The 21,882-nt window shown below is 31.4% G+C and overlaps 1 protein-coding gene across 1 annotated transcript; it reads right to left on the reverse strand.

Moving 5' to 3' along the window:
* Positions 1 to 1,469: 1,469 nt before the first annotated feature.
* On the reverse strand, positions 1,470 to 5,425 carry LOC112702605 (ras-related protein RHN1). The gene is made up of 7 exons (XM_025753718.2): positions 5,105 to 5,425; positions 4,933 to 5,010; positions 4,059 to 4,226; positions 3,374 to 3,422; positions 3,159 to 3,232; positions 2,330 to 2,423; positions 1,470 to 1,961 (listed from the first exon to the last, which is right to left on the reverse strand). The coding sequence occupies exons 1-7, from the start codon at positions 5,141 to 5,143 to the stop codon at positions 1,861 to 1,863; spliced, it is 603 nt and encodes a 200-aa protein (XP_025609503.1). The 5' UTR covers positions 5,144 to 5,425; the 3' UTR covers positions 1,470 to 1,860.
* Between the last annotated feature and the right edge of the window lie 16,457 nt (positions 5,426 to 21,882).

The raw sequence follows: 21,882 nt of genomic DNA on the forward strand, positions 1-21,882 counted from the left end.
ACGGGTCCTTAGAAAGCTTGGCTTGCCTTGAAACATCCCTCATCAATCATCATATAACAACAAAGCCGACACTTTATCAGTGTTATATTAGTCTTTTATGCATTATTTCAGGGATATTTTAGACATTGTATCACGTGTTAGACGACAAAATCTTTATCTATTACCGTTTAATACATGGTATATCAATGTTCCAATAAAGTAAATGGAACATGTAAAAGTCTTCCTTTAGTATAATATATATAATTATTAGTCTTTGGTATGATACCTTGATAACTTGATAACTGGGTAACAAAAGGCGTTGCTTTCATAATATATATATATATAAAAGACATTTTGACGTAGTGCCGTAGTGGTAAGCTAATGCCCAGCTTTTTTCGGATTAATCATTTAATCTAAAAGAATGTCTCCTACCATGATCCAGCGCACCACTAGCACAGCACGGAGATGTGCGGGAGACATTGACCCGCCGGTTCAACAGGTCCGGTTTTTTACAGGTATATTGCAGAAGGATCAGAAATCTATTCCAAATTGGCCTAGGGTCCAAGTCGATCTAATCTGGGTTTGATAACTATGCTATTAAGATGTGATAATGCAGGAGGTGCAGAAGATCGGGAAATAGAAGGTGCTGGATTATATTGGTATGGCTTCTTTAGTACGCTTAGAGTTTATATGCTAGAACGGTGTTTATTGTAGGTTTTGCCTAAATTTTGGTGTTGTTTTGGAGCGTTTTTATTTTTTGTGTTTGTTATTGTCTAATGGATTATTACATGCACAAAACAGAGTTCAAATTTCAATACTTAATTAAACAGATTAATGAACTAGTCACTAAACTAACCTAATATTTTAAAAAAAATTGTATATATAAACAAATATAATACAATATAAATATTATATATACATAAAAATCAACCATCATTTATTTACATATATTTATACATATTATATATTTTATATCTTAACATATTTTATACGAATGACTAATTTAATAACTAATTCTTAGTACTATCGTAATACAATGGTATATAATAAGACTTCGATCCGTGGCATACAACTTGAAAGTGGAAAAATGGGCGTATAAGTAATAACATGTTGCTTTGGCACAAATGGCAGCTCAGAACTTAGACGGAAATGCGAAAGAAATATCTAAACATGTGTGTACAATTCTAAGACAATAACCAAATTGGATTAATCTAGTAATTAGTTCACTAGTCCGCTTAAATAAGTGTCGAAAATTTAAATTCCGCTTTGTACATACAACAATCTATTGACTAGCGACAAACCCTTAAATGAACTTAAATAAAGCTCAGTACCACATCGGATTAGTCTTTAGCCTGTGAGACTGGAGAATACCATGGAAAATTAAAAAAAAAATTATTCAAGGACAGCAAACGTTGAGAACATCCCAACGGTAAACCAAACACAAACTTTAACTGGTAGTAGTAAGTTGCTTCAAACGTGAAAGATAAAAATTGCAATTTCAATAGCTAGTATTACTGTAATAGCCTGTTAGCCATATTAGTGCCGTAGTATAATACCAATAATATCATAACGAATAACATTATGTGAAACAAGTTTATCGACATTCGACAAGGAACAATAAAAGAAAAGAGGGTGCGGAGAATGGAAGGTTCAGAGTCGCTAACCTTTTTAAATACATAAATGCATTTAACTCTTTACTCAAGAAGTTAACGAAAATATACATTCAACTCAAGGGGGACACATTTAGCTCCAACAAGTTTATTTCATATTAATTTGTATCCATTCATCTAGGAAGCCCATCAAACTCGTTGAAGCTTCACCAAAGCAGGACCATGAAATTTTGTTTAGTGCTACAACCTATAGAATAAAAGAAAAATATATTTATGAACAACATGATGCAGCTCTGGATCCTTCTGCGGGTCTATCAACTAGAACCATCCCCGCCGGGTTTTGCGCTGGTTGAGCCCTTGGTAACCTCTTGGCTGCTTACATAAACATAAACATAAACAATTGGATAAACATAAACATAAACCTCTTACTGCTTACATAAACATATGAATTCAGGAATTTATATCATAAAAGAAATGCAATTCATCGGAGCATTAAAGATACATGTAGCGGTATAACAAAGTAAATTGTTCTTATGTGTCTTTGATAGATAGCCCTATCACTCTTTAACTTTATCAAGAAAACGTTTACAAACTAAGTGAACTAGATCCTTCGTGGACCGAAGATGCTCTTTATTTGATTGAATGCAACCAAAGAAAGAAGGGGCAGAAAAGTTACAGCATTATTTATCATCCTCATCAAGCAACCTAGAGCATAAGTAATAAGAGGAAAGGGCACGCACCTATTTCATAGAATATTTCATTAACATTGGCTGCAGTTTTGGCAGATGTCTCCATGAAAAACAGACCATTTTCCTCAGCATATGCACGTGCTTCCTGCATGACCATGAGAGAACTAATAAACTGGTAGTTCCAAGAAATGCCTCATGCAAGCTATCAGTCATACATGCATTAACAGTAAATTAGATAAGTATTAAGCTAGTTAGCCAGGTACAGCTATGTACAAGCCAAAGATAGAATCACCCCATATGAACCTTTCCGAGTCAATTTCATTTGCTTTTCAGTTTGTAATGAGGCATCAATATCAAATCCTTTTGAAAATAAGATAAAATCGAAGCTGCAACAGACAACTACCATGTTTTTGGGTAAACAACAAAAACCACCAATTTGTTTGAATACCCAAAAAGAGAGCTCCCATTGATGCAATTGGTGTATAAGAGCAATAATTTCAAAATATGCAAAAAAGTAAACATGTCTAACGAAAAAAAAAAAAAATAATGTCTGCAACAGAATTGTACAAGCAATATACAGAGAGTTAAGATATCTAACGACCCTAAAGCACCAAACCCTCTTCGAAATAAGATGCTGGTTGCAATTTGACACTAAGCTTTCCTTACATAAAGCTATAAAAACTAGAGCTAACATCAAATAGTACCCAAAAGATGGAAAATAATATAATTTATGTCTCAACTGAACCATGTTGCTATTTTATTAGCAGAACCTGGTGCTTCATCACAGTTGTAGCCACTAAATTAACAATATTTAAAAAAAAAAAAATGATTCTTGATAGCTAACACCAAAGTAGGAAAAGACAAGAAAAAGAATATTTACTTCAGCTGCCACTTTGCGCTTATCTTCCAAGTCAGCTTTGTTACCAGCAAGTGCCATGACCATGTTAGGGTTACCTGCAGCAACACCAAAATGAGAGCATTATTTTAGCAACTAACTGTGATTAAAGCTGCTAGAAACCCTTCAGGTAGGGAAATTAAAAATGGACTGTGTTTGATATACAAGCATAAGAGAACAGCAAAACCAATATGAAATACCTTGCTTTTGAAGCTCTTGGACCCACTTCTTAGCTCGTGTAAATGAATCCTGTTAACAAAAGATAGAAGTCAAAACATAAAACCTTGTACAGAGAAACAATATGCATTAAAGCATAGGGTCTCTGCCGAAAAAAGAAGGGGGGAGGGGGGGGGGGACTGAATATAAAAACCAAAGGACAAAAGTGAGCTCACACATGCCATCATACAAACTCACAATTGACAACACAATCTTTGCCACATTTCATAAAGGATGTGATCAATTCTTTTACATAATTTATCAATAACATTCATCACGTCCGAGAAAAGATAGCATGAACTCAAACAAGGTCTTCCTTTTTTTTCCAGATTATACTCTGGAGCTAGGTGTAGCAAGAAATACGGTAAGCAAATCATTTGCACAATCACATTACTCGTCAAAGTTCATCATCATGACAACATTTACTATTGACTTTGTGATTTTTCGGACACAACAAGAATTGCAGCAATGTTCTTATGTCAAAATACTTAAAACAACATTAACAACAACAACAAAAGATTGTCTCACTAGATGGGGTTACATTTCAGAAAAATATATCTATCCCAACTCCCAAGTTATATTCAGAAAACAACTAATAAAATTATATCGTTATTGCCTATCTAAATAGTTAATTAGAAATTTCCAAAATCAAAGGGAAAGATGTCTTACTGTGCTAGAAATATCATAGACAATGATAGCCGCAGCAGCGCCTCTGTAGTACATGGGAGCCAAACTATGGTATCTTTCTTGTCCGGCTGTGTCCCATATCTCAAATTTCACTGTGGCATCATTTACAGCCAATGTCTGCGAAAAGAATGCTGCTCCAATTGTTGATTCCTGTCAACATAATAAATCAAAGAAATTCAGCAACATAATCCTCAGATCCATAAATATTAAATACCATAATAAGAAAAGCCCTCTCTCTTTCCCCCAACCATCCACATTGCTTTTAGGGGTTAGAGAGAGTTTACTCTAATACAGTAATACCCATATTTTTTTAAAAATTGGCAGTAACCAAGATGAGCTTTCAATAGATTTATTTTATTACATTCTATTTAATTTAATGAGCTCCTAAATATTTATTTTGGAATCACCATCCAATAAAAGTTTGACAACTTGGCACAGTACTTTCTTTTCTAACAAAAGATTATTTTGTGCCAGGAGATTTACACTCAGTTAAACTCCAAGCCTCCAAGTGACAATTCGTTATCATTACCCTCCTATCCCGCTTAAAATGTGAGCAAATTATATGATCCAATATTGAGCTGAATCTTTTTTGTACTCAGAATATCAATTTTTAATCATTGAATAATAGTCAATAAAATAAAGCTTAATCCGATCCCTAAATGAAAACCAATTAATAAATTAATAACTTAAGCATAGTAAGATGGCAAAATTCAACTACATGTAATTCGCCGATTTTTTTCCGTTACTCATAAACAAAACCCCAAGCTAAATCTTCACTAAGATTTTGAAATTTTCACATGCAAACCAACCAGAATACAGAAAATCGATATCTCTGTGATAGCTAATAATTAATAACCTGAAATTCAAGGAATTGACCCTTAACAAAGCGCAAAACGAGGCTGGATTTTCCTGCACCCATATCCCCCAGCAGAACCTGAAAAAAAAAAGAAAGAAAGTAAGATTTGGTTACTATATGAGGGGAATTGTAATCGAGGAAATGAAAAGAGGAATCGAGAAAAAACACAAACCAATTTGGCGTTGAGATTGTTGTGTCCGATCGTAGCCATGGAAGCGAATTGGACCGATCGGAGGCTAAGAGAGAGAGAGAGAGAGAGAGAGAGAGAAAGAGAGAGAGAGAGAGAGATTAAGGAAGACTTCAACAACAAAACGAATAAGAAAGAAGTTTCCAGAAGGAAACGAAGGTTACTGGAATCAAGAGTAGAAGAAGAAGAAGAAGAAAAAGAAGACGACGAAAGCACAAAGCAATGTGTTAAAGTCTCTCTCTCTCTCAATTTTTATTGCTTCTTTCTTGCGGTGTGGTTGTTTGCGTGTTGACGCGCTACTTTATTTCTTTTTATTTTATTTGCTTTCTGTTATTTCTACTTTTTTTTTCCTTTTTGTGAAATGGGATTTTTTAAATATAACTTTCAAAAAAGAAAATTATCTTTTTTAAGACTTTTCTTTAGATATATATTACTTTGTAAGACTTAATCCTAAATTGAATATGAATTTATTTAAAGTATTAAAGTTTAAAAATTAAGAATTTGTTGAATAAAATTATAAATTTATAATCGTGTATAATTTTAAAAAAAAAATTTATATTATACCAAAATCAATATATAAATAAAAGGTAAGGAAAATAAAAAATATTTATCACAATAATTGCAATTATAAAGATATACTTTATTTTTTTATGTCATAAGTTGATGGTTTTTTATTTAAATAAAAAATTTTAATTTTTAACCAATAAATTATAGTTCAAATAGTATAGTCTTTTTATCTTCACTTAAAAATTTTAAATTCAAATTTTACTCTTAATTTCAAAAAAAAATAGTTTTTATAAATTTTAGTTATTTTAAAAATTTTTTTAGAGAAATTAGTCTTACTATAAAAAGAGATTATTAATTTCTTTCATAATATATACTTTATCTTTTCTATGCCATAAGATGATATTTTTATTTAAATAAAATATTTTAATTTTATTTAGTTATTTTAATTTTTTTTAGACAAATTAGTCTTTTTATAAAAGGAGATCATCAATTTCTTTCATTGTGATATTTTTTAAAAAATTAATTATTTTATAATAATAATTTTTTTAAGTGACAATTTATCTGAAATTTGTTTAGGTCAATTTTTTAGAGGGATGTTTATTGTTTATGTTTTATTGGATTTGGTGGCTTGATTTGATTGGTTGATTCCAAGTTGGTTTTTCTTTATAAGACACATGACCATTGACCAAAATGAATGATGGCACCAAAATTGAAATATTCTGGTCCATCCTAAAGTTCGGTGAAATCTTTTTTTTTTTTTTGAGAAACTATTAAAGAAAAGTATAAATTATGAAATCTGACCAAAAAAATAATTCAATAACGTGAGCTATATTTTATTTTCATCAATCAACCAATAATAATTACTAATATATATATATATATATATATATATATATATATATTTGAAAGAAAGAGCTCAACACTTAGATAAAACAAGTAAAACAAAAACAAAGCCATAAAAGTCGAACAACTCTTATATTATCTCCGACATAGCCATTAACAACATGAATTATTTACAACACTACTCAATAGTACATGAAAAGAATTGATCCACGTAGTCTCTAATCCATGTTGTCTTGCTGTGAAAGATGACATCGTTTTTGCATAATCAAATAATCCATATAATTGAGAAGAATCCAAATAGTCAATACTTGCGCATCTCTTTTCTCATCAGCACAGATCTCCAGTTGTCAAAGTGCTCTTTCAAAGTACTGGGGACAATCCACTCCTGTCCAAACGTCGAGATCCAAGCACACCACACCTGCCAAGAGTACTCACAAGTAATAAACATATGTTGTATATTTTCAACATCTTTCTTACACAACACGTACAAAGTATCATTCTGTTGTAGGATTTTCGGTCTACTAAGCCGGTCCTTTGTATTGACTCGGCTTACTAATATAAATCAGGAGAAAAACTCCACTTGTGGCGGAACTAGACCTTTCCAGATTTTTTTTGTGAATCTGTAGCTCATAAGCTCCTCATCCAAAGTCTCTTCCTGCAAAACCCACACAAATGAGTTAGTAGAATAAATGTCTTCCTTATCAAATTTTCACACCACTCTATCTTGTACATCTGCTATCAGTCTAACAGATTGCAAGACATGAAGCAGCTAGTTTAGCGTATCTGTCTCCCATTATCGTAGTTTCCTTCTCCATTGGAAGTGATACACCCACTCTATTCCATCCCAGAACCCACAATCTCCAATTACTGATCTTTTTTGTTTGAAATCAAGAAGAGTCTCGAAATGGAGTCTTTTAGCTTTCTCACTTGGAGCCATGTATCCTCCCAAAATTTGGTGGATCTACCATTTCCTACTTCCATAGCAAGCCCATCAATTATCTTCTACCGGACATGTTGCTCCTTTATTTGCATTTGACATATGTCTCTCTACGGACCTCCCCTCTTCGGTAATGTCTGAGTTGACAACAAGTGATTCGGGTTCAAGCTATTGTAAGAGCATACGATCTTCTTCCATAGGGGATAGTCCTCTTTAGAGAACCACCACCACTATTTAAACAATAATGCCGTATTCCAGACAACCGCATCACCCACTCCCAAGCCTCCTAGCTTATTTGGTGTCTGGATCATCTCCCACTTTACTAGGGCCATACCAGGTCATCCATCATCCTTTCTCCAAAAGAACTTCTTCTGCAAAGAGATAATTCTCCGTGCAACCGCATTTAGCATATTGTACAAACTAAGGTAATAGATAGGCAGGCTATTGATAACTGACTTAATGAGTACCAGCTTTCCAATCTTACTAAGAACCTTTACTTTCCACAAGCTGAGTTTCTCTTCCACCTTATCAATAACCGGCTTCCAAGTTTTTACCACGGATTCGCTCCTAGGTTAATGCCAAGGTACCTCATCGACAGAGCTGCCTCCTGACAACCTAGTAGCTAACACATTTGGTTAACACACTCCTGACTGCAGTTCACTGGTATCGAGTTAGACTTCTCAAAGTTAATGCTCAACCCAAACATCACTTCAAAGCACTTCAGAAGTTTCTTATAGTTTCTCACTGTCTTCTCCTCCGGCAGACAGAATAAAATAGTGTCATCAGCAAATTATAAGTGTGATAGCTCTATATTATCCTTACCGACTAATAGAGGAGATATCTGACTGTTTCTAACCGCCTTTCCAATCATTCTGTTCAGCACATCCACTACCAGTACAAACAAAAATGGCGATAATGGGTCTCCTTTACGTAGCTCCCTCTCCATTTTGAATGGTTTCGATGGTGATCCATTAATTAGAATAGAAATAGATGCCGATGTAACAAACTCCCTTACCCACGCCCTCCATGTTCTTATGAAGCCCGTCTTCTCAAGCATAGTATCAATAAAGCACCATTTAACTCTGTTATAGGCTTTTTGGAAGTCCAATTTAATAATCGCTGAAGCCTTCTTCTTCAGTTTCAACCATTGCACAGTTTCACATGCAATTAAAGCTCCATCATGTATCTTTCTCCCCTTCACAAAGGTACTCTGTGATTCCCCAACTAAGCCTGGCTTTACACTCCTCATTCTGTGTCAACAGTTTAGAGATAACTTTATAGATACATCCAATCATGTTAATAGGTCTGAGATTTTTTATCTCCTTAGCCCCAACGAATTTCGGAGTCAACACTACCCAAGTGACATTAGCGTCTGCTGGCAATCTTGCTGTCTCAAAAAAGTTCATCACAGCTGCAGTGAATTCTATTCCAATCTCATCCCAACACTTTTTTATAAAATTCATGTTGTATCCATCACTCTTTGGAGCCTTGGAAGATTCATAGTCCCAAACTGCCTCTTTCACTTCCTCTACTGATGGTAGTGCCTCTAAGGTTTCCGCTTCCTTCCTCTCTAAACGGTTTACTAATCCATCCCTAAATCTCACCCTTGAGGATTCTTCCTGGTGGTACAAACATTTATAAAAGTCTCAGACCGCAATCTTGATTCTTGCTTGATTCCTCACTAGCCTCTCATTAACCACCAAAGCCTCAATTCGATTATTCCTTCCCCTCGCCGAAGCAATATTGTGGAAGTATCTCGTATTTCTATCCATCTCAGTGGCATGCCTAGACCTCAACTTTTGCTTCCAGTGCACATCCTGCCTTATATACACTTTTCACAGCACCTCACTAATACCCTTCTCCTTGCCTCTATTGCACCATCATACCGTCCACTATTAACCATATCACCCATCTTTCTTATTTCTTCCTCAAACCTCTTTATTCACTCAGTCATATCCCCAAAATGCTGCTTATGCCATATACGTAGATGTTCTGACAGTGCTTTCATCTTTTCTAAGAATGTACTTCTCCTAATTCCTTCCATTCTTCCTTCACCATTTCCAAGAATCCTTCATGAGTGAACCACGAGTCCAAACTACAGAAAGGCTATTAGCAAAACTACAAAAAATAAATCATATATTAGCAAAACTATTAACAAAAATAAACTCAATTCCCCTTTATTTAAAGAACCTCACTTCTTACCTCGCTTAGACCTTTCATTTTCTTTTTTCTTTGAAGTATTTGCAATCTGTTTTTCCGTCTTTGATCCCAGACTATTTTTGGGACATCCTCTTGTTCTCACGTGTGGAAGGCTTTGAAGTTTGTTAATATCTTCCAAGAAAGCATCTTTATGAGATAACGAATATTTTCCCTTGCTTTTGACTTTGTATTCTTCTATCTCAACCATAGCATTATCGTAAAGGCGGTGCAGAATCATTGTTAACTCAGATTCTGATGCAAATTCACAAATATTTTGTTACCGAAACACCAAATTGTCAAATCTCTTAATTCTTGGCTCCTACAGAGGCTCGTCATGGCTGCTCTTGATATGTGTGTGCCTCCTCTTTACATTCTTGCTCCATCATTCTAATATATATCTTGGTAACACTTTATTTATAATGCGTTTAGAGAAAGACGGCATAATATCCCTCTTGACTCGAATAATAAACATTGGCATTTAACTTCAGTTGATACCCTGTCATGTGTAACTACAAACTTGCTGAATGTTGAGTTAAAAACCTGTTCTATAACTTCATATACCATATAGCCTAGAGCAGAGTGGGTTGATCTTGAAGTTTTGAGCATTTATTAAGAATTTTGTTGCACAAGGTATGACGGTATGAAAACCTATAGCATATGATTCTCTCTCTCTCAGCTCTCTACTTCTTAGGCAATTATCGTACTGTTTGACGAATTGGATAAGTAAGCTGTTACGCATAATGAACTTGTTAAAAAAAAGCATGCATGCTCTCGCTCCTTTGTGTGCTTCTCATCCTGGCCTAGAAGTGGTGATCGAGATAAACTGGAATCCATAAATGACGATATTCGAAAAGCTCTGAAAAAATACCTAAATCGAAACTAAAATACACCAAAAAACATGCAATTTGACACCTCTACTGCACAAGCAGAACACATTCTAAAATTAACAACATCAGTTAATTCTAATAAAAACAACATTACCTGAAAGCCACTTGTTGTCCCAAGACCATACTTCATCAGAAAATCATTCCAATTCATATCTAATAATTCTTTTGTAAGAGAGTTCTAAACAACATGACTTATCTCGTGTTCAATTTCTTCATGTCGCTTGTAGCCATTTAATTTACTTGAGATCTTCTTCATGATATGCCAAATACATCACCGGTGAATTGTTGTGGGCATACAAGCCTCAATAGCCCTTTGCATCGATGCGCATTGATCGGTAAGAACTAAGAATGCCTTTTGGAATATTTTCTCCCATGCAACGAAGCCAACATTCAAATAACCATTTGAATGATTGAGTATCCTCATTTTTCATCAAATCACATCTCAAAAGTATTGACTGACCGTGGTGATTCATCCCAACAAAATATTCAAAAACCAGATTATACCTGAATATAACGACACAGAAACAAAATCATTAATACACCGAAACCATATCTCTGTACACCGAAAATGTTACCAAATACACATAAATCAGAACAGCATATTACCTATTTATATTGTAAGTAGTATCGAATGAAATAACATCTCCAAAATACTCACAAGTAGCCCTACTTCTTGCCTCAGCCCAAAAAGTAATCTTAATGGACTGATCAACCTCAAGTTTAAGCTAAAAAAAATTCAGATTCTTCTCTTTCATTCTTAATAAGTATTTCCCAAATATTTTTGCATCTTCTAGTTCCGAAACATTCTACACTTCTCTCGTGGTGTAATTTTTCACATCTTTTCAATAAAAATTAACGCACGATGACCCCCTATTGCTGTGACAAATAATTGTTATGTTTTACTTGGTCTGATTCCGTCTTTCTCATTATTCTCTATTATACGTTGTATGGACATGCTTAATTCCCTATGTTATTTAAGCATCTCTGCTTGATTTGCACAGTAGGGATGTGAATAATGCAACACAACCTTCGAAATGATCTAAACACCAATGTCCTTCAATATGTGTATATAAATTCTTGTACGATAATTTAATCTAGTTGAGGGATTTGTCTTCTCAGTTGATGATATGTGCGATTTTCATTTCCCCTCTCTGATACATGAAATCAATTGATTTAATTTCAATTCCCTTCTTATTTCTACTCTGAATTCTTGTAGAAAAATCTACATCTTTCAAATAATCTTTGTAGAATTTTATAACATCTTCAAACGTGTTAAAAGTCATCACAACCTTTGGAACAAGCTACTCATCAACATCGCACATAAAATGCAAAATACACCAAAAATAGTCCATAATACACCATATTAAAAGCTAGCATACACCGAAGCTCATCATAAAAAATAATAAAATCAGATTCAAAACTCATCATCAATCAGAAACTAAATGATTCAACTACAGAATCATAACCTACTAACAAACTACATTACCTAGATTCAAACTACACCTCACTACTTGATTCGATTCAAAACAATAATACAATTCACCCTCGTTCAATTGAAAAGTCTGAACCTATAAATACACCAAAAAGTTTTCACAATACACCAAATGAATTCTGATATACATTGAAATGAGAAATGGAACAGATTCATTATATTCAATTCAAACTATCAACGATGAACAACAAATTTTACAAACAAAAATAATATTATTCACCTACAGAATCATAAACTACTAACAAAAATATTAACTAGAATTGAACCACACCTCAGCCGCTTGATTGGATTTAAAATAATAAGCCACTTTGCTATGATTCAATTGACAATCTGAACTTGAATAATTCATTATCTTTAATAACGATATAACTGTTTGAAACTGATTTTATAGCTTGACTTAAAAAATGTAGAGTACAAAAAAATTACAAAAAACAAAAAAAGAGAACACAGAGAATGAAGGAAGAGAAATGCAGAGATAGAAGAGAACGTAGATAAAAAACATTGAGAAAATTCAAAAAAGAAAACGAAATTTTTTCAAAAAAGACAGTTATATATTCGCGCGTTGATTGAAAAATTGATCAGATAGTGGTGCGTGAGGTGAATTAGGTTAAAGAGACTTGCATAGACTTATTTGTGTAAATGACTTATATGTAGAGAATATTTGTTTTTCTTTTTATTTATTAATTTAATACTTAAATACTCAACATTTAAATAAATCGAGCAGTTATTACATGGATAAAAAAATAAGTTATAGACTTCTCTCTATATGATACAATAAGGAGAGAAAATTAATTCCCACAAAATATATCTAAAGTATGATTAAAAACAAATAAATAAGAGTTTTTTTAAAAAAATACCAAAATGATCATCAGCTTGCTCAACGAGAATAGTCATGATGTAGTCAGTGATTGAGTATGAGCAAAATATGAAAGAGTAGAAGAATAATAATAACAAAAAAAAAGGTGGAATATGATGATGAAACTTGAGATGTGTTAATGGCATGGTTTCTTGAAAAATGTTGGTATTTATAATGTATTAGAAGAGTCCTTCCCTAAGATTTAAAACTTTCAACATCCTATAGGTAACCCTTTTCATGGCGCCAACAACCACGCTCTGATACCATTGTTAAGGGTTTTCTCACTAATTCCAAATTATCAAGAGGTACAGTAGCAGATAATTAACAATTAGAGTAGTAAAGGGTGAGAGATAGAAGATAGGATAAAAAAAGATTGAGGTATTAATGTGACACTCTCAATAAGTATTATCCAGAATAGAAGAATGAAGAATGAGTCATGAAAGAAGATTCATTTGGCATTCGAGAGCTCAAACTCTCCACTAAAGACCACAGTCCCCTCCAATTAGTCTAACAACTCTTCAATTATAGGAATCGGAAATTTGTTCGAAATGGTGATTTTGTTGAGCGCCGGATAATCAACACAAAATCGTCATCCTCTGCCATCATTTTTCTTCACAAGGATTACTGGACTAGAGAATGGACTAGCATTGGGTCTGATAATTTTTATTTAAAGCATTTTTTCAATTATCTTCTCCATTTCTTCCTTCTGATAATGAGAGTACCGATAAGAACATATATTAGAAATATTTGAATTCTCCTTTAATACTGTGGCATGGTCATGTTATCTTCGAGGAAGAAGACCAGATGTGGACTGAAAAATTTTATTACTTACTTTTTTTTCTTTCCACTATTTTTAATACAACAATCATTTTTTCTTTTATCTAGTCCTTTTGATTTTACACCCTCTAATTAATACAATATAACAACTTTAGTTTACTATCTTCCAAGAAAAGTTCAACAATCTCACAATATATATTATTTAAAAAATGGATAATAAAAAAATTATACACCCAAATTAAAAGAGAAGATAACTCAATTTCATTAAAAAGAATGTGATTAATTAGTTGAAGATATTTGTATTGTAAGTTAAAATAAAACTAGCTCATCACAATAATTTTAATATTTTTTATCTATCACTAGACATGCTGTTTGGTGCTCCAAATATAAATAAAATTTTAAAACTATGCAAGTAAATAAAAGAATAAAAATTTGTGGTTGGAGTTTTAAATAAAAACTATTAAATGAGAAGAAAGAGAAAAGTGTTTTTTTTGTTGATTTTCGTTTTATTTTAGAAATTATTATTAGCAAGAATAATTAGATATTTAACTTGAGTATCATATGTAGGTATTTATAAATTAACTCACATGAATTTTTTTATATTTTATGAGAAAAATAAAAATATTCACCTATAGTTATTCCATTAAAAATAATAGTCAATATTAAAATTTAATAATTTTTAGTACTCAAATCTAATTTTAATGAGAACTATTATATACACAAAATAATTATATATCCTAAACAATTATATACGCTGACAAAAGTATTTTTATTATATGAATTATTAATTTTATTATTTTTATATTTATATGAATTATTAATTTTGAACATTTATTTTTAAATGAAGAAATATTTTTTTGTTTCTTTTAGAAGTTTCTAATTTTTTAAATATTTACTGATTTACTTATGTCTTTAATAGCAATTCTTTATAAAATATATTTAAAGTTAAAATTTAATAATAATATTTTAAGATAATATAATTTATAAAAAAATAGAGATGATTTTAGATATGAGGTTAAATTTGTCTGATACTCTAATTTATTATCACAAGTGAGTTAGCTATGAGTTAGAGGTCATAATATAGTTGTATCAGGTTATCAGTAAATAGGTAGAGATCATAATATGGTTGTATCAGCAGATAGTTTTATTTACATGGTATGGTCAAATATGTAAGCATGTAACATATGTTTTTTTAATTAGACGCGTGTTTTATCTCAACATTTAATTTCCTGTTACCAGTTTTTATTCACCACGGTTTCTTCTCACGCACATGTGTTACTAAACTATAAATCGTTCGTTCTTTATCTCAACCCTCTCGTCATCCTCGTTTCCATCCTAAACTGCACATGTGTTACTCTCCAAAATCAGTACTTGTCACTCAATACATATAAGCTCTGCATGTAATTAAAATTTTAAGTGCTTCTTTTGAACCTAAAAAAAAATTATAAATAGTCATAGTAATGTTATTTAGGTCAGATTTATGGTTGTTTTCTATCTTCAATTTTTATCAATGTATTCATAGTTTTCAGAAAAAAATTAAGTTGATACCAGTTTTCACTCACCCTATCTTCTCACGCACGTGTTACTAAAGGTGAAAACTTAAGTGCAGTCGACTTTACGTATCGTTAGATGAAAATTTAGTCAAATCAGTCAAATAATCTAACGGCTTTCAGCTATCAACTTCACGATAAAGTCAACTGCACCGGAGTTTCTACCGTTACTAAATTATAAATCGATTTGTTCTTTATCTCACTCCTAGTTCTCTCAACACCTCTCGATCTTCATCTCAATTTTAAACTACACATATGTTACTCTCCAAAATTAACACCTGTCATTCAATACATATATGCTCTGCACATAATTATGTACGAAGAAATTAAAAATCTTACGTGCTTATTTTGAACATGAAAAAACTTCATAGATAATCATAGTAATGTTATTTAGATCAGATTTATGGTTGTTTTCTATCTTCAATTTTGATCAATATAAAAAAAATTGAATTGATACCAATTTTCGCTCGTCGCTAATTTTTTCTCACGCATATGTGTCACTAAACTATATTATAAATCGATCGTTCTTCATCTCAACTCATTATCACTGCTAGTTCTTTCATCATTTCTCAATATTTATCTCAACCCTGAGTTATACATATATTATTCTCCAAAACCAGTGTCTGTCACTCATTGCATATAAGTTCTGCACATAATTAAAAATTTTAAGTGCTTCATTTGAACGTAAAATTTTTTTTATAAATAGTCATAATAATATTATTTAAATCAGATTTATGTTTGTTTTTTATCTTCAGTTTTGATCAATGTATTTATAATAAAAAAATTGAGTTGATAAGGTAAATAAAGTAGGCGATGATGTAACGTTAGTCAAGATCATTGTTACATAATAGAGTTTATTCGGTGAAAACAACGACAAAATTTAAAAGTATAGAATTCAGATCCGATTTTAAACCTTACTTGATAGCGAAAAATTCAAACTATGTTTAAATCGTCTTTAAAATAAAAATGTTTAATTGAGTTTTTATTTATAATTTTTATAATACTTTTAATAATTTTTTTATTTTTGAAAATTTATATTTTAATCTACTAATTCTTATTGATAATTATTTCATTTTTAGTCTAATAATTTTTATTTATTTTTAAAATATTTAAATAAAATTTATTGTAAAATTAAGATTTAAAAAATTATTTTATATTAATTAAAAAAATTTAATGTTATTTAAATTAATATTAGTTAAAATTATTAATATAATTATTTCTTTTTTTAAATTTTAAATTTTACTAATAATTTATATTTTATTATTAATCTACGTATTTCAGAAAACGCATTTTAATTGTGACTAAATAAATAATTAAAAAAAATATTTTTATCATTGTTATACGAATAATATCCTACTTATTATTTTTTACGAGTATTTGGCTTTTGGCCTTAAAAATTAAAATTAAAAGCAACTAGGTCTTAAAAAAAATATAAGTACTCCGATATTTTATAATAAATTATGTTATGTATATCTTATTACATGTCATCAAGGTACAAGTATTTAATAATAAATACTAAGAATATTTTATTAAATTAAATAAATTATAGTCTTTTAAATTATATATTTTTTAATTTTAGTCTTTCTAATAAATTATATAATTTTTAGTATTATGTTCTTAAAAGAGTTTAAAATGTTTATGATTTGCTTTTGATTTTTAATTTTTATTGTTTATCTATGATATTGTAGATGTATAATAAAAATATACAGTATTGGTCAATAAAACAAAATATTTAAGTTTTGGGACAAATTAAAAAATATATATAAAAAATTAAAAAATATTAAATATTAAAAATTTATTTAATTAACAAAAATTTTATATATGTTTTTAGAAATATAAAAGAAAAAAAAGGAGAGATATTTTTAAAAAATTAAATTGTATTTAGTAATTATGATATTTCTCTTTCATTCCTTGAAATTTTAAATTACAAGTTAAGTAAACATACGAAAGTATATTACTTAAGAATGGTCATAAAGTGAAAACTTTAATTAAACAGGTTTTCAAAGTTTTCAAGTAGATGAATTAAAAATATATAAAATAACTTTTGATTGGTTGTCATCAAATTTTAAATTTATCATTATGATAAGAGTTAGTAAAATATTATTTATTGCTAATCAAATAATGTATAATTTACTTGGAGAATGTTTCCAAAATATTATTAATTTGATATATATTTTAAAAATATTTATAATTAATTTTTTATTATGTTTTATTTATTGTAAATAAAAATAAACAAACGTGATATCTCTAAATAACAAATATTTTAAATATACTTTAGTAATTAACTATGTCTTGATTTTAAGTAAGTTTCATAATTTTTTTAGAACAATAATTTTTATTTTATATTTTACAAAAAAAAATTATTAAAAAATATTTTTACATTATAATTATTCACGAGTTAATAGAGTATGTTGTTATCAATCATGCTCAAGTACTTATGGTTTATGGATCTATGCTTAAACTGACAGTATCAGTGAATATAATCTAATAATAGTATTAGTATTTCGCTTTTGAATTTTGATCTACGGATACATATACACAATAAATATATCAAGTGGACATTTTTACGTGGAGATTTAAATTAAATATATCAATATCATATAGACATTGTTTATTTATACAAATACTTAGGTGTAATAGATAGGAAAGTGTATGTGGCTCAAATACATATACACTTAGTTCTTTTCTTTTGAAAAATAGATTTTAAAGAGGCACCACAGACATTACTCTATTTATTAAAAATTCTAATGATTCTTTCATTTTAGTCCAAATTTATGTTGTTGACATTATATTTGGATCAGCAAATGTGACTCTTTGTACTAAATTTGACAAGCTCATGACAAGTGAATTTGACATGAGTATGATGGGTGAACTTAATTTTTTCTTTGGATTTCAAATTAAACAAATTGAAAATGATATTTTTATTCATCAAGAGAAGTATGCCAAGAAATTAGTTAAGAAATTTGGTATGGAGAATTCCAAACCTATGGGAACACCCATACACTCTAACTCAAGGTTAGAAAAGGGTAAAACTGAGAAAGATGTTGATGAGACTAGGTATAGAGGAATGATTGAATCTCTTATGTACCTAACTTTTTCTAGACCCGATATTGTGCAAAGTGTTGGAATGTGTTCAAGATTTCAATCAAAACCAAAAGAATCACATCTTTTTGTAGTTAAAAGAATTATTAGATATGTTTATGGCACATCTAATTTTGGCTTATTCCCTAAGACTAAGAGTTTTCTATAGTTGGTTACTGTGATACAGATTTTGCTGGAAATAGAACGGATAGAAGAAGTACATCAGGCATATGCTATTTTATTGAGAAGTCTTTAAATATCTGATCAAGTAAGAAGCAGTCTACAGTGGCATTATCCACTGCAGAGACTGAGTATATTGCTGCCTTCTCTTGCTGTTTTTAGCTTATTTCGTTGAAAACTCAACTTGTTAATTATAAATTATATGCTGAAAATATTCCCTTGTTATGTGACAATATGAGGCCATAAATATTTTCAAAAATCCAGTTTTGCACTCTAAGATTAAACATATTGAGGTGAGATTTCACTCAATAAGGGACATGTTCAAAAAATAAATATTAGCATTCCATTTGTTAAATCAGAAGATCAATTAGTGGATATTTTTACCAAGCCTCTAGCTAAAGACATATTTTGCAAACTTAGGACAAATCTAGGGATTTTAAGTTATGATTCTTTATTTGTGCATTACTGATGTATTTTTTTGAAGTTTTTGTCTCTCAAGTTGGGATGAGACAATTCAGGGCAAATGAAGAACCTTCTTCCTGAATATTATTTTCTCAGCTCAATTGCACGTTCTGAATCTTCTGGGCCAACCCTTCAGTTCAAAGTTATTGTGGTCCAATATGTTTTCTTAAATTCTATCATCTTTTGGCTCAATGAGTGTTACATTATCCATGTGTTGTTTTGTGTTTTGTCTTTTAGTGAAATTTTTTAAAATTAGTTTGTTTTATTTTTTAATAAAATCAAATCACTTTTCATGATGTCAAGTCTTTTCAAGGTCTAGTCATATGTGATGCAGTTGCATGTTTTTAAGAAACCTCCCTTTTTGGTGCAGTTACCAAACATCTCTCTTCATAACTCCTTCCACTACCTCTTCGTTTTTTCTCCACTACCATTAGTATTTTGTTTCATTCAAAACTTGTGTTCACACCAATGAAGAAGAAAATCGTGATTCAAAAGAGTCCAAGGGCAAAAATCTTCGAACTTCTTGAGAAATCTAGACCCTCTCCTCGCTCCAAAGATCAGACTTTCACACCTTCACCATCTCCTCCTACTCTCCTCCTCGCACCGATCCAATGGCACGCACCAAAACCACTCCAAGGTATCCCTTCTCTTCCAAGCCGATGGCTCAACCTAGTGCTCCATCGAAATCAAACACTTCGTAGGGGAAGCAACCAGCAACTGAGGAGCCAGCGCCTGAACCGTCACGACCTAAACCAAGGTCAGCACCTCAACGTTATCAAAGTGGTAATCTTCATCTCCCTCTCAAATCGGTTAAAGAGCCTTCCATTGGCCCTTTTGAATACAAAGCACAATTCATGACCTCTCACTCTAACTACAACCCTTACTGTTTTCTATCTGCCATGAATAATGATTTCTATGAAGATGTTATTGTTTATCATACCATCTGCCCTACTTTTCTTGCTGATTCACCAAACCTGAAAAAGAAAGGTTTTATTTTTGCTGGTAATCTTCAATTTCAAGACTAGAACCATATTTTCAAAATAAAAAAACCTGTCTACCTAGTCTTAGTTAAAGAGTTCTACGCAAATATGACCTACTATGAGGGTAGCATTCACTCATATGTAAAAGGACGTGATGTTGTTTTGAATGAGGAAACCATAAGTGACACTCTAAAATATACTAATGTTGGGATATGTGCTTATACCTCTGCTAAATGGGATAAAGGATTAGGTATTTTCTATAGAGATGCTCTAACTGTTGTGTGTGAAAATATCTCTCTGATTGATGGTCTCACAACAACTCACAAAGCCTTGGGTTATCTTCGAGCTCAGCTACATCGTATAGTGAACCACATTATTCTTCCTTAGAGTGGTTCTTATCAGAGGGTATCTGTCTGTGACAATATGATTTTATATGCTATTCTCACAAAATCTAAAATTTCTTTTGTATACTTAATGGTAAGGTATATGTTTGATTGCGTTAGAAGTGAGAAAAATAAAGCTCTTCCTTATGGCATGTCGTTATCCTGTATTTTTGAACATTTAGGTGTTGACTTGTCAGATGAGACATATGAAAATAGACACTCATATCTAAAAGGAGGTGGTTTAGTGAAACAGCAGAAAAAGGGACCAACTCGAACTGAAAGGGTGGTTCTTAATGATGATGATGACTATGAACCAGAAGAATCTTCTCCTCCATCTGCCTCTGGGACTTCAGCTTCCACTGGACATAAATCACTTTTATATGGAGTGCTTAAGGACGTGGTGCAGGAATTTGTCTCTCAATCCAACCATCTGATTACCCTAAGCAAAGAGCAGAGAAAACTGGCTGTCAAGCATGAAAACTACCTCAGAAAGTCTAGAGATAGGGTGGCAATTCTCATGAAGTTCATTGAAAACATACTTGAGGATGATAATGTGGCCTCTGACCCTGAAGAACCTGCTGATTCTGAGGGAGATGGTTCGGATGCCTGAGGATGTCTCTTCTATTGATCTTTTCTGTACTGTTTTATTTTGATAATTGTCTCATGAAATAGTTGTAGTTTATTTTAAATTTTGTCTTGTCTTGGATGACTGTAAATAGATTTACTACTGTTTATTTTGCTCTTGGTTATCTAGTTATTTGGACTTTGCCTTAACAGTTTGTTGTAGGTTTGATATTGCTTTTATTTCTTCTCTTGATGACAAAAGGGGGAGTAGTATGTAGTATAGTAGTATTGCTCTGTTTTGCTCTGTTTTTGTAGTAAGGCTCTATTTTTTTTTTTTGCAATGCTATGTTTTTGTACATGCTCTCTTTTATGCTCTGTTTCATGTGATGTTAAAATGATTGAAACACTTGTTGTATGCTTCATCCACGGATAACCATTTGTATATAGCACACATTTGTGTTCTCTTTGTGAATATGTGAATAGAAAACAAAAGAGGAGCACAAATTTAGGGGGAGCAACCCTTGAAAAGAAAAGGGAGAGCAGGTCAAAACAAGCGATATCATTCAAAGGAAAGTAATTTAACTTTATATCGTTTAATCCATGTAATTATCGTCCTTCTTGAAAATATGTTTGTCACCAAGGGGGAGATTGTAGAGTTAAGAATATGACTAACTAAAATGATGATGACAAACATTGATTTATTGGGTTAAACACCCAATTAGTTTTGATTGTGTTTGGTCAGTGTTGTAGGCCAAAGAAATAAAATAGCACCAGCCCAAACAAATGAAATAAAGAAACAGAAGTTGCTACAGTGTTCAAAATTTACAAACAAAGCCAAAATAAAATGTGACGAAGAAGTCATTTGGGATGAATAGAAAGAAGCCCATCCAAGCCCAAGTTCCTCATCCAAGTTGAAGCCATCGTTCACTTTACTTGCTTCGGTCAGACTCATGAAGAAAGAGAGAAAGTTTCTTTCTGGTTCATTCACAAGAGAAGAAAGAAAGAGAAAGGTAAATCCCAAAAGCAAATGTCAAATCATCCTAATCAAAGAAAGCTAAGCTAAGT

Source organism: Arachis hypogaea, chromosome 7 (genome assembly GCF_003086295.3).
Source record: "Arachis hypogaea cultivar Tifrunner chromosome 7, arahy.Tifrunner.gnm2.J5K5, whole genome shotgun sequence".
Taxonomy (NCBI): Eukaryota; Viridiplantae; Streptophyta; class Magnoliopsida; order Fabales; family Fabaceae; genus Arachis; species Arachis hypogaea.